Raw genomic sequence first — 12,684 nt, 5'->3', positions numbered from 1 at the left:
CTAACTTAAGTTTGCCTCAACCAAATGTTATGAAACTTATACACAATGCTTATTACCACAAAACACAGATCAAGTTTGAATTTTGGTGGCGTCACTCTAACCGTTCTAGAGTTATGCCCCTTTATAAATGAAAAAATTGCAAAAATTTTATTTTCTTCTAAATATCAAGTAATTTTTAAAATTGGAGTTATCTTCCTTTGTCCATGATTACAGTTGAATCAACTACAATCAATGCTTTATACAATGCAATGTTTAATTTTGATTTCCACTGATAAAACTCAGATCAAGTTGAATTTGGGTAGTGTCACTTTAACCATTATTGAGTTATGCCCCTTTATAAATCGAAAGATTGCAAAATTTTTAGTTTCCATTCTGTAACTTAAGTTTGCCCCAACCAAACATTATGAAACCTATACACAATATTAAAAAACAAAGCTAAGATCAAGTACAAATTTTTTGTGCTCGTTTTCTAACTTTAGTTGCCTCAACCAAAATGTTATGAAACTTATACACAATGCTTATTACTACATAATACAGATTAAATACAAAATTTGGTGGCGACACTTTTACCATTCTTGAGTTATGTCCATTTATAAACATAAAAATTGCTGAATTTTTCGTTTCTGTTCTCTGACTTTAGTTTGCCTCAACCAAATGTTATGAGACTTACACACAATGCTTATTACTACCAAACTCAGATCAAGTTCAAATTTGGATAGCGTCACTTTTACTGTTCTTCAGTTATGTCCCTTTATAACTATATGATATGTAAGCTGGGGCATCATCTGTGTCCACATGTGGACACTATCCACATTTATTATCTCCTAGTTATATTATCAATGTCTTAGTAATATAATATTTTGATGTTATAAATGTGAACATTCAAAGATTCATTGATTGATGGTTCATGAAGATAAAACTTTTACTGAAAAAGATTATAATTTATTTATTTAGGTCCCTACAACATCAATAACAGTAGATAATAATGCTTGTCTAAATCATGTACGATGGCATGAAACAGGAAGCCATATAGCTGCTGGAGATGATATAGGCCGGATACATTTATATGATGTTGCAGAGGTAAATTTACACTACCCACCAATCATATTGTATTTTTAATTATGAATGTACAGTTCCTTAATTTTTATTTAAAGAACATATGAAAAAAACCTGTTAAAGTCAAAAGAGACATCAAATACTGTATATCAAGGATAGTTGATCAATAGGCAAAAAGACAAGATTAATGAGTGTGATTCCTTGAAATGCTTTATACGACCGCAAAATTTTTTTTGGGATCGTATAATGGTATGATATCGTCATCTGCTTCGTCGTCTGCGTCGTCGTCCGAAGACACATTGGTTTCCAGACAATAACTTTAGTTTAGTGAATGGATCTCTATGAAATTTTTGAAGAAGATTCAATACCACAAAAGGAAGGTTCTGATTGATTTTTGGGATGATGGTCCCAACCATTTAGAAATTAGGGGCCCAACAAGGGGCCCAAAACAAGCATTTTTCTAGTTTCAGGATAATAACTTGTGTATAATATTTTGATTGCTCTGAAATTGTATCACAATGTTTAATACCACAAGTAGAAGGTTGGGATTCATTTTAGGGGTTATGGGGCCAACAGTTTAGGAATTAAGGACAAAAAGGGGCCAAAAACAAGCATTTTTCTAGTTTCCAGACAATAACTTGTGTGTAAGTATATGGATCTCTCTGACATTCTACCACAAGGTTCCATATAACAAAGGGAAGGCTGGGATTGAGTTTGGGGTTAATTGCCCTAAACATGTAGGAAGAAGGGGCCAAAAAGGGGCCAAAAACAAGTATTTTTCTAGTTTCTAGACAATAACTGGTGTGTAAGTGTATGGATATCTCTGAAATTGTACTACAAGGTTCCATACTACAAAGGAAAGGCTGGGATTGAGTTTGGGGTTATTGCTCCAAGGGGGGTTTCAAAAAGTTGGGTGGGGGGGGGGGGGATTGTTTTCCCAATTTTTTTAAGGGATTCATATTTTTTTTTCAAAATTTTTAAAATTTCGAATTTTTGAAAAGTTTAAGAAGAAATCTTCAATTGCACAGTATTGCACAATGGATTTATAAGATCTTTGACCACATTTATTTTGTATCAGAAACCTATATTATGTCAAAAATTTGATCACAATCCAAATTCAGACAGTATCAAGCTTGAATATTGTGTCCAAATTTGCCCCAACTGTTCAGGGTCCGACCTCTGCGGTCGTATCAGGCTGCGCTCAGTGAAGCATTTTATTCAGGTACTGTGATCAGGATATAATATTTGAGCTCTTATTTATGCCATAATAATACCATCATTGTTTCACTATGATTAAAAAAAATTGACAATTAATTTTGATATTCTATGTCCAGTATATGTGGTGGTGTTTTGTTATTGTTGGGTCCATTTGTCAATTCAATTGTTTATCCATCCACATTTTTATCTGTTTTTATCAAACCTTCAAAACTAATGACTGAAGTTCAGTGAAATCTTCCAAAATGGTACTATGTACTTCTCATTTTTGATCCAAGTGATTCTTTGGTTTCTCATAGCATAATTTATTGTATATATACAAACAAGGGAACAGTTTGTATGAAAGGATTGGGTTTTGGTGCATGCTAGAATTTAGCATAAAATGATATCCAAGAATTTTAGTCTTTCAGACATTGAAGGACACACATTTTTCATAAATTTGTCATTTTGATGGGAGTGAAAATGACCATTTTAAATTGGACCATTTTGGACTATTTCAGCCTTTATAAACTATCAGGTTCATTTAGAACACTTTTTGCTAGTTCTATGAAGTGTGTTTTGTTTTATGTTGTAGACTGTAGCTGCACCTAAAGGAAATGAATGGTCCAAGTTTGCCAAAACATTACAGGAAATGAAACAACAAGCCACAGAAAGGGAAGAAGAAGCTATGTCACTATCAACAATGACATCACCCTTACGATGAATTCGGCTTATTATACATCATTTATTTATATGGACTTCAAAAAACTTTTTAGCTGGATGTATTCAAAATTTCTTTGATGACGATTTATGTTTATCAAGTTTCAGCAAAAATACTGTGTATTTATCTGTAATTCTGAACTTGTCATGCATCAGACTTTGATGTTGTCTACAGTTTGCATGTTTAAAATTAATTAGTAGATTTTCATCCATCTGGAGAGGAAATGGAACATTTTGGAGGATTTTATTTTTCATTTCCTCTGAAACCATGTTTGCTTGAGTAGAATATAAAAATAAGTAGATGTGGTATGCTCTCTTTAAGATTGCTTGCATCAGTTTCCTTTCACTTTCTGAGCTCTGATTTTTAATACCCATTCAAACGAATCAGTGCTTCAGGAACACCACAGGCCCTTTTAGCTAATGTGTGATGATTATCATCTACATACCACAAAATATTTCTCCTTGTATTAACCAGATTAACTCCAAGACTGTTATAATCTGTTGACAAAAACTTGCACCCTGTTTCTTTAGCCTCTCTATAATATCATGAAACAACTTGTTCTTTTGGTTCAGTTTATGTTTTAGGTTGGGTAAATAAATGGATATATTTGCACTTTGTATAAGAATCTTAAAAGCATCAATCTTAGTATTTTCAACAGATATTTTGTATTCATCTATATTCACTCCCTACTTATTGTATAGTTTTGTATGAAAAAGATTTATCAGCACATCCACCAGTAACAGAAATGAACAAAGTCTGGATAATGTCATTTAAGAAAAAAAATTTGGGAGAGATGAAAGATTGCATTCTTTCTAACTGCTTATTCAAAAATAAAAACAAAATGTAAGCATGCTTTAAAGGTCATTTTTTCACCTTGAACTGTGTTCTGTATTCAAATTCTAGTTTTTTTACACTTCGTTTAAGGTATTACTTGAATTTTGAAAATTTATGGAGTAGATTAGGTAGAAATAGCAATGGGGTTTTTCTTAAGTTAGTGAATTCATTATTTTTAATGTATGATAGATTCTTATATTTATATCAATATGAGGTGGAAGTTGATTTAAGTATTATCTGAAGTTTCGATGATAAAAGAATACATTTTTGTATAACAAATAAGTTATGCCAGGCATTTGTCACTTTTCATGGTGCTGACTTAAAATAGCTTCAGTTTATGTATATGCATTGTTTATATGGTTATATGATGAACTTTTGTATAGAAATACTTGCAATATTAATTGAACAGTTATAAAATCATGCAAATAAAACATGCTTATAAATACTCAATTGATACTTCAAAATTTTTTGTGTTTTCAAAGATGATCTACCCCACATGAGCAATATCTATTCAGTCTGCCAGTCCTTTTTATTGTCGAGCCTTCGACTTTAGTCGAAAAAGCGAGACATAGCGATCCTACATTCCGTCGGCGTCGTCGTCGTCGGCGGCGTCCACAAATATCACTCTGTGGTTAAAGTTTTTGAAATTTTAATAACTTTCTTAAACTATCCTGGATTTCTACCAAACTTGGACAGAAGCTTGTTTATGATCATAAGATAGTATCCAGAAGTAAATTTTGTAAAAATAAAATTCCATTTTTTCCGTATTTTACTTATAAATGGACTTATTTTTTCTGCCGGGAAATATTACATTCACTCTGTGGTTAAAGTTTTTAAAATTTTAATAACTTTCTTAAACTATCCTGGGTTTCTAGCAAACTTGGACAGAAGCTTGTTTATGATCATAAGATAGTATCCAGAAGTAAATTTTGTAAAAAAAAAAATCCATTTTTTCCTTATTTTACTTTTAAATGGACTTAGATTTTCTGCCAGGAAATAACACATTCACTCTGTGGTTAAAGTTTTTAAAATTTTAATAACTTTCTTTTACTATTTTGGATTTGTACCAAACTTAGACAGAAGCTTGTTTATGATCAAAAGCTAGTATCTAGAAGGAAATTTTGTAAAAAAATAAATCCATTTTTTCCGTATTTTACTTTTAATGGACTTAGATTTTCTGACAGGAAACAACACATTCACTCTGTGGTTAAAGTTTTAAAAATTTTAATAACTTTCTTATACTATTTTGGATTTGTACCAAACTTGAACAGAAGCTTGTTTATGATCAAATGCTAGTATCTAGAAGGAAATTTTGTTTTCTTCCAGTTAACATTACATTCAGTCTGCAGTTAAAGTTTTTAAACATTTATTAGATTCATAAACTATCCTGGATTTTTACAAAATTTGGACAGAAGCTTCTTACAATCAAAAGATAGTATCAAGAGGAATATTTTTATTGATTTACTTCCTCATTTTTGTTGTGCCTGCGATTAACAGAAAAAGTAGGCGAGACACTGGGTTCCGCGGAACCCTTACGAATTTTTACATTTTACAGTTATATTGTTTTAGATTCACTGAATGGATTTGAATGTAACTTGATGGACATTTCCTTTGACAATCATAATTTGAAAATATAAAAAGGTTCCAGGAGATAACATAATTGACACTAGATATGAAAATGTTTGCCATGCATCATGCCACATGTAGCAGACTTGCTGATAGAATATGAAAATAAGAAGATGTGGTATGATTGCCAATGAGACAACTTTCCACCAGAGACCAAATGACATAGAAGTTCACAACTATAGGTCACCATTCAGCCTTCAACAATGAGCAAAACCCATACCCCATAGTCAGCTTTATAAGTTCCTGAAATGACAAATCTAAAATATTTCAAAGGAGAAAACTAACGGTCTGATTTATATACAAAACAATGAACAAAAATCAAATATGATATACAGCAACAAATGACAACCATGGAATTACAGGTTCCTGACTTGGGACAGGCACATACAGAATGTTGTGGGGTTAAACTAGTTTACTGTCGCCAAACCCTCCCCCTAACCTAGGACAGTGATGTAACAATACAACATAAGAACAAACTATAAAAGTTGAAAAGGGCTTAGCTAGTTCAAAGTCAATATCAACTAAAAAAAAAAACATGCATCTAAGACTAGAATATCTTTCAGAAGTCTAATGTGAAGAGAGCTAGGCAGTTTTCCCAATTAGACATACATTGGAGGAGTATTATAATACATAATGCATAACCATAGATCTTAGTAACCAGAATATTTGTCTGATCTTTTAATGAACTGATTTTGTCCCATTGCATATCTTGACATTTGGACTGTGTTTGGATTTGCATGGCAGGTGATGCATGTATAAAAGGAGACTAACCGTGTCAGCTCACCAGATCCCTCTCCTTTTAAGGTCATGTGATCACTTTTGGTTTTTTTCAATTGATTTGGATATTCAAAATGGAGATTCGATCATATTCTTATTCATACTAGCAGACAAGAAAAGTCCAGGTGAAATGCTTCTTATCTATACCTCAGTCATCCTTGAGAACCTGGATTTCAATTATTTTCAAGACGGTAATGACAAAGGAAAAGGCAAGATTTGAGCCCAAATTGGAGATATTTAAGAACTGAATGTTGAATCTACGAATTTTAATAAAACATTTTAACTTTGGCTAAAAAACGATCTTTTCATGAGTTAAACAGCCATTATACGACTGTAAATTGACTAAAATGATGAAATTATGCAAAATATCAACCATATAATATGTACATGCTTAGAGTTTATAAAGAACAAAATGGTCACCCATAAGATATTTCAACAGTTAGAGTATTTTGTGTTTATCTATTCACTGACATACAATTATTTGAAGGACATGTGTGTTCTTATGTTAATTTTGAAAAAAAAAGTTCTTAAAATAAGCCTACTTTTCCCCCCAAAAAAAATCTGAAAAAAACTCCACTTATGACATCACTTTAATATCACAATCAATTTGGCTTAAATTCTTATTTTCGAAAAGTTTTCTTTCTGGTAGGTATCATCTGTCCTTGACCTCATTTTCATGGTTCATTGGCCAATGTTAAGTTTCTTTTCTCAAAAACTATAAGAAATAGATTAACTATCTTTGGTTATGAAATGATTGTAAGATGGACATGTCTGTCTGGCAGGATTCATATGATCTTGACCTTATTTTCGTGGTTCATTGGTCAATGTTTAGGTTTTTTCGGGTTAAATCTGTTTGTTAGATACCATAAGCGATAGGTCAACTATATTTGGTGCATGGAATGATTGTGAGGTGTACACATTTTTCTGGCATGTTTCATCTGACCTTGACCTCATTTTCATGGTTCATTGGTCAATGTTAAGTTTCTCTTCTCAGATACTATAAGAAATAGATCAACTATATTTGGTTATGGAATGATTGTAAGGTGGACATGTCTGTCTGGAAGGATTCATATGATCTTGACCTTATTTTCATGGCTCATTGGTCAATGTTTAGTTTTTCGGGTTAAATCTGTTTGTTAGATACCATAAGCGATAGGTCAACTATATTTAGTGCATAGAATGGTTGTAAGGTGTACACATTTTTCTGGCATGTTTCATCTGACCTTGACCTCATTTTCATGGTTCATTGGTCAATGTTAAGTTTCTCTTCTCAGATACTATAAGAAATAGATCAACTATATTTGGTTATGGAATGATTGTAAGGTGGACATGTCTGTCTTGCAGGATTTATATGATCTTGACCTTATTTTCATGGTTCATTGGTCAATGTTTAGTTTTTCGGGTTAAATCTGTTTGTTAGATACCATAAGCGATAGGTCAACTATATTTGGTGCATGGAATGATTGTAAGGTGTACACATTTTTCTCGCATGTTTCATCTGACCTTGACCTCATTTTCATGGTTCAATTGTCTGTAAAGTTTTCCTATATAAGTCTGTCTTACATACTAAAATCAATATATTAACAACATTTGGTGCATGGAATGATTGTAGGGTGTACACGTCTGTCTGGCATGCATCTTCTGACCTCGACCTCATTGTTATTGTCAATTTGTCCGTTTTCATGATAAGGTCTGTTTCTCAGATTCTATAATGAATTGAAGGGTTTATCTGACCTTGACCTTATTGTCATGGATCATTGATAATGTTAAGTTTCTATGATACTTGTAGTTAAAACTTTATCTGTAAAATTTTCAACATTAAATCAATCGTGGTCAGTAAAGCAGGTGAGACATTTCAGAGTTCAAAGTGGTGAAGTTGAAATCGTCACTTCGTAAATTTTATGGACGTCATCACGAGTTGGTTGACCTTTATGGAATATCCGTTTCACAGATGACAACGGTGTGTTCCAATTGTTGGAACAACAATCATGTCCACTTTTCCTCAAATGTGACCTGTCGGTATATTTTGACTTATGAGTTTGAATTTCCCTATGGTATCTTTCGCTAATTTTTTCAGCATGTGCACTCTTGTACATCAACGTTGAGATTTTCGTGATTATGTCCGTTTTTCAGATACAGTAGCAATAGGTAAACTATATTTGGCATATAGAATGATAGTCAGGTGAACATGTCTGTCTGATGTGGTTTTCCTGACCTTGACCTCATTGTCGGCAGTTTTTATGATTAGGTTTGTTTCTCAACTTCTATAAGGGAGCTACCATTTGATTTTTATGGGGGGGGGGGGGGGGGGGGGCTAGGATGAAAAATTTTGTCCTGCCTTTTTATTTTTCCCTCTATTCGGTCCTGCCTTTTTATTTTTCACTCTATTCGGTCCTGCCTTTTTTTAGTTTATCTTGACTTATTTTTTACATAAATTGTCATCCTGCCTTTTTTTTTTTGCAAATAATCTCATCCTGCCTATTTTTTTACTCAAAACTCCTGTCCTGCCTATTTTTTCAAATTTCATCCTAACTCCTCCCCCCCCCCCCCCCCCCCCCATAAAAATAAAATGGTAGCTCCCTAAGTATTAAAAAGGTCAACTAAATATGGTATATATATTGGTTCTGAGGGGTACATATGTGATTCCTATCTGACAGGCTTCCCATTTGGTCAACTGTTTGACGATACTAATTTTAAGCTCTACATGTCCGTCTGACAGGGTTTATTTGAACTTGACCTCCTCTTCATGGATCATTGATAATGTAAAGTTTATTTGTTATTTGTATACGTAAGTAGGCGAAATTTCCGGTTTTTTTTCAAAATTTATATGTATTTGGATTTCGTTGCACTGCACCCATCTGAATAAAAACAATAATGTATGAGGCATTTAAACTTCCAGCGATACTATCAACTACAAAGTTTATGAACTAGGTCTAAAATTGTATAGAATGTGCGTAACAAGCAGGAAAACAGTTTTGTCACTAAAAATATCGATTTATCGAAAATCCGTTTACAGAATTTTACATGAAAATTATATATGTTATTGCTGTAAACATTTCTGTTTGAATGACAAGAAAATATCAGAGGATCACTGGATTGTTTTTTTTTCATTTGATACCAGCAAAATGACAAAATCAGTGTAACGAGGTCACCGTCTGACAAATTGTAATTTTTCATGTTTTTTTTTAGACATCGCTGAAACTTACATGATTTTGACAGCAACAACGAAAACGAAGACACCGAGTATTTTCATATCATTTGAAAAAAACGGAATTTCCGAAACATGATGTTCACAACAATAACATTTAAATAAAAGTTCATAAAAATCTGAAATACGCCCAATTACGTATACCTTTCTTTAAAGACCGTAACATAAAACTCCATCGTAAAGCAATCGAGACATTTTAAACTCTTTTTTTTTCAAATTTGATTTAAATTACACAATCTTGTCAAACGTCATAAACTTGATGATTTGAACTCTTTGCAAAAAAATCTCATTTTATGGTAATGTATCGTCTACGTTAGAAACTATAGAAAGTTACGTTATCATCTCTGACATCATCTCTGACATCTCTCCGGTCTGAGCCAGTCCTTCTAAGATAAATGTGTGAAAGGTCCATCCAGTATAAATATTACTCATTTGTAAAATGACAAGCCTGATTTAACCTAGTAACTGATATGAGTACACATATAAACAGACGAATGAAGATACTCCTAGAAACATCTGGTTATTGTTTACTCGGATAGAAGTATCGCAACAACTTATAAGATTGTTTACAGATATAAATATTACAACTGCTTATTACGGTACATAGAGTCGTACAACACGTAAGCTTTTATTCAAGACTGATACTAGTTTTTAAAAAGTTATCGTGTATCAGAGCATTTACCTTTAAAATTTTACAAACGCTTTGTTAGCAAGGTGCCTTATTAAAAGAGTCATAGATGAAAGCCACCATTCAATAAAAATAAATCAATCATATATAAGTTTTATGAATGAATATCGTCGATCAATGAACTCGTGTGATAGGGGCGTACTACCGTACGTCCTGCACCTTGCTGATTTCAATTTCATAATATTTAATATATGTTAATGCATTCTGAAAAATCTTAAGAAAATTTGAAATATCACGTATATTGATCATATAGTTTTGTGAAAATAAATCGTACACACCCATAACGAAACGTAACATAGATTTAATAAATACTTATTTTTGACGAACTGTATAAAAGCACTTTAAAACTTCTTAAAATGAACTGTATAAAAGCTTCAAATTAAAAAAAGAACCACTGTATTACTCCTTAAAATGGAAAACAAATATATCCATTTGTGTTTCTTGTATGTAATAATGTTCTTATTTTATAATTGTTTACATTGTCTCTATCTTATTGGTCACTCACTGACTATTACCTGAAATACTGAAGAAAAACGTAATGTCATTCACGAAAAAAATATGGGAACGTTCTTATAATTTTCTGTTTTAATGCTTGTAATAATTTGATGAAATGTGAACCATGGACGTATAATAATTTTTAGACATAAAAATATCAAACATCCTAATTTGTTTCTTTATTAATATAGGCGTAAATTTAGAAAAGTGTCAAACTTAAAGTTTACTACGGGGGGGGGGGGGGGGGGTCTTTTTTTTAGATAAGCATTTTTTTCAACTTTAGTCGAAAATTTTAATAAATGCTGTTTGTTTTCAATTAACAAATTATACTTTATTTTAAAAAATTAAGAATCAAACAATTTATTTAAAGAGAACAAATGATGCTCCTTCCCCAAAAATGTGTGTTCCGTGCCTGAGATAGATAAAACGTTTAGTCGTAAAAGCAAGCAACAATCAATTTAATTTGAGGAATTAACAGTAGTTAATGCACATTAATTGACACACGTGGACAATCAGACAAGCGTACATTGATTGCTTAAACTTTTTACTTTACACTTGATTTCCCGGGTACCTCAAAAATACACACGACGGAAACGCACAAGTTATTGTTCCATTCCACAGGCCCTTATCTCTGATTTTTTTCTTTCTTATATACCTTAATATAACACAAGGTACTCAATAGCATTTGTGAGAAATGACACTCGGTCGCGAACTTACGTTATATTTCGATTCCACTGACGGTTGTCTATCCCACTGAAACTTGTTATGTCGTAATTCTACTTCGAATTATCGAAAAATGACGTATGACACGCTTATTTCTGGTGTCGGAATTCTTCGTGGTAGGCCTTCCAAATAGGTCAACCGTAGATTAATTCGTCTTCTCATAGCGAAATGGCAAAAAGTTGGTTACGCGTTATATTAAGGCATAAATGAAATTTTTTTCACAGACAAGTGTTACATTTGCTGTGATGTCCTCCAGGTAGAACAACAGAATCAACAAGGATATACATATGTTAAGATCTTATTGCACCAGAAAGAAAGAAATATCAAACAACCCAATTGTTTTGTATTCATTTAAGATAATAAATACAACATATGTACATGCTCAGTATTTTATTTAATTCCGTGGTATTATGAAATGATCGCAAATGAGTTTTAAAAGATTTCGCTTGTAATTGAAACATTCGCAAATGTAATGCATTCCCAATATTGTACACCATGTCCTATTTCATTAATTAATACTTTACATTTGAAGGTATAAACAATTTGCCTGTAAGTTTCAAGTGGTCTCTTGCAACGTGGATTTTTATCCTAGCTTGTACTCAAAAGGCCCAAGTTTTCACAACTGACGTTTAAAAAAAAAACAGGGAGGCATCGTAAAATCACTGTAGCTGAAGTAAAATATAACATTTAACGTTGAATATAAACCCTTTAGTTATTTACTAACTGTAAAAGGTACAACTGATTTAAAATGATAATTCCAGAAAGAAATCCATCATTTGAAAATACAATACTTTGAATAAAAATACAGTCTCAAAACGTACATTTAGGTCTAGCTGGGAACAATATATATGTTCCTGGGTCTGGTTAAATCTTAAATAGCGTGAAAGACGTTCAATATAACATGTACATTATTATTACTTATTATAATTTTGTTTAAACTCTGCGATGTGAAGTATACAACTTAATATAAATACTAGAAGAACTTTCACGTTCTTGTGTGGGAACATTAAAGATAATGATTAAACTTTCTTTCAAACTCACACATTTTTAAAATGATTATGCATAAACGCGATTTATCCAATCACAATACAAATACTTTCCGGATCAATTCTCTAACCATAGCGATATTAAAAAACTTGAACATATCGGAATTAAGTCACTAATATTGTTGTTGCGGTAATATTATTGGGTGTCGGCACAAGCTTTCAATATGCAAAATACGTAAAAGCCACAGTTCAATAAACGTCTAAAATAGACACTATAAAAGTGTAACTATAAACAGCAAAATAGATGAATCCCCTCCCATCACTCAATAACATAACTTGTTTATATCATGGGGTCCACAAACCAAATTAATTTTCA

The 12,684-nt window shown here is 32.2% G+C and overlaps 1 protein-coding gene across 5 annotated transcripts in view; it reads left to right on the top strand.

Annotated features, from left to right (window-relative positions):
• The window catches only part of LOC127730109 (cytoplasmic dynein 1 intermediate chain 2-like), a 30,430-nt gene extending 26,175 nt beyond the window's left edge, over positions 1 to 4,255 (top strand). For all 5 annotated transcript variants that reach the window (XM_052238234.1, XM_052238233.1, XM_052238230.1 and 2 more), the window contains 2 exons: positions 955 to 1,080; positions 2,846 to 4,255. In XM_052238234.1, the coding sequence (XP_052094194.1) occupies positions 955 to 1,080; positions 2,846 to 2,974 (255 nt within the window). In that variant the 3' untranslated portion in view covers positions 2,975 to 4,255. The remainder of the gene's footprint in view (positions 1 to 954; positions 1,081 to 2,845) is intronic.
• Positions 4,256 to 12,684: the final 8,429 nt, after the last annotated feature.

This window comes from Mytilus californianus, unplaced genomic scaffold (genome assembly GCF_021869535.1).
Source record: "Mytilus californianus isolate M0D057914Y unplaced genomic scaffold, xbMytCali1.0.p SCAF_2, whole genome shotgun sequence".
In the NCBI taxonomy this organism is placed as follows: Eukaryota; Metazoa; Mollusca; class Bivalvia; order Mytilida; family Mytilidae; genus Mytilus; species Mytilus californianus.
This window is presented reverse-complemented; position numbering and strand designations above follow the sequence as displayed.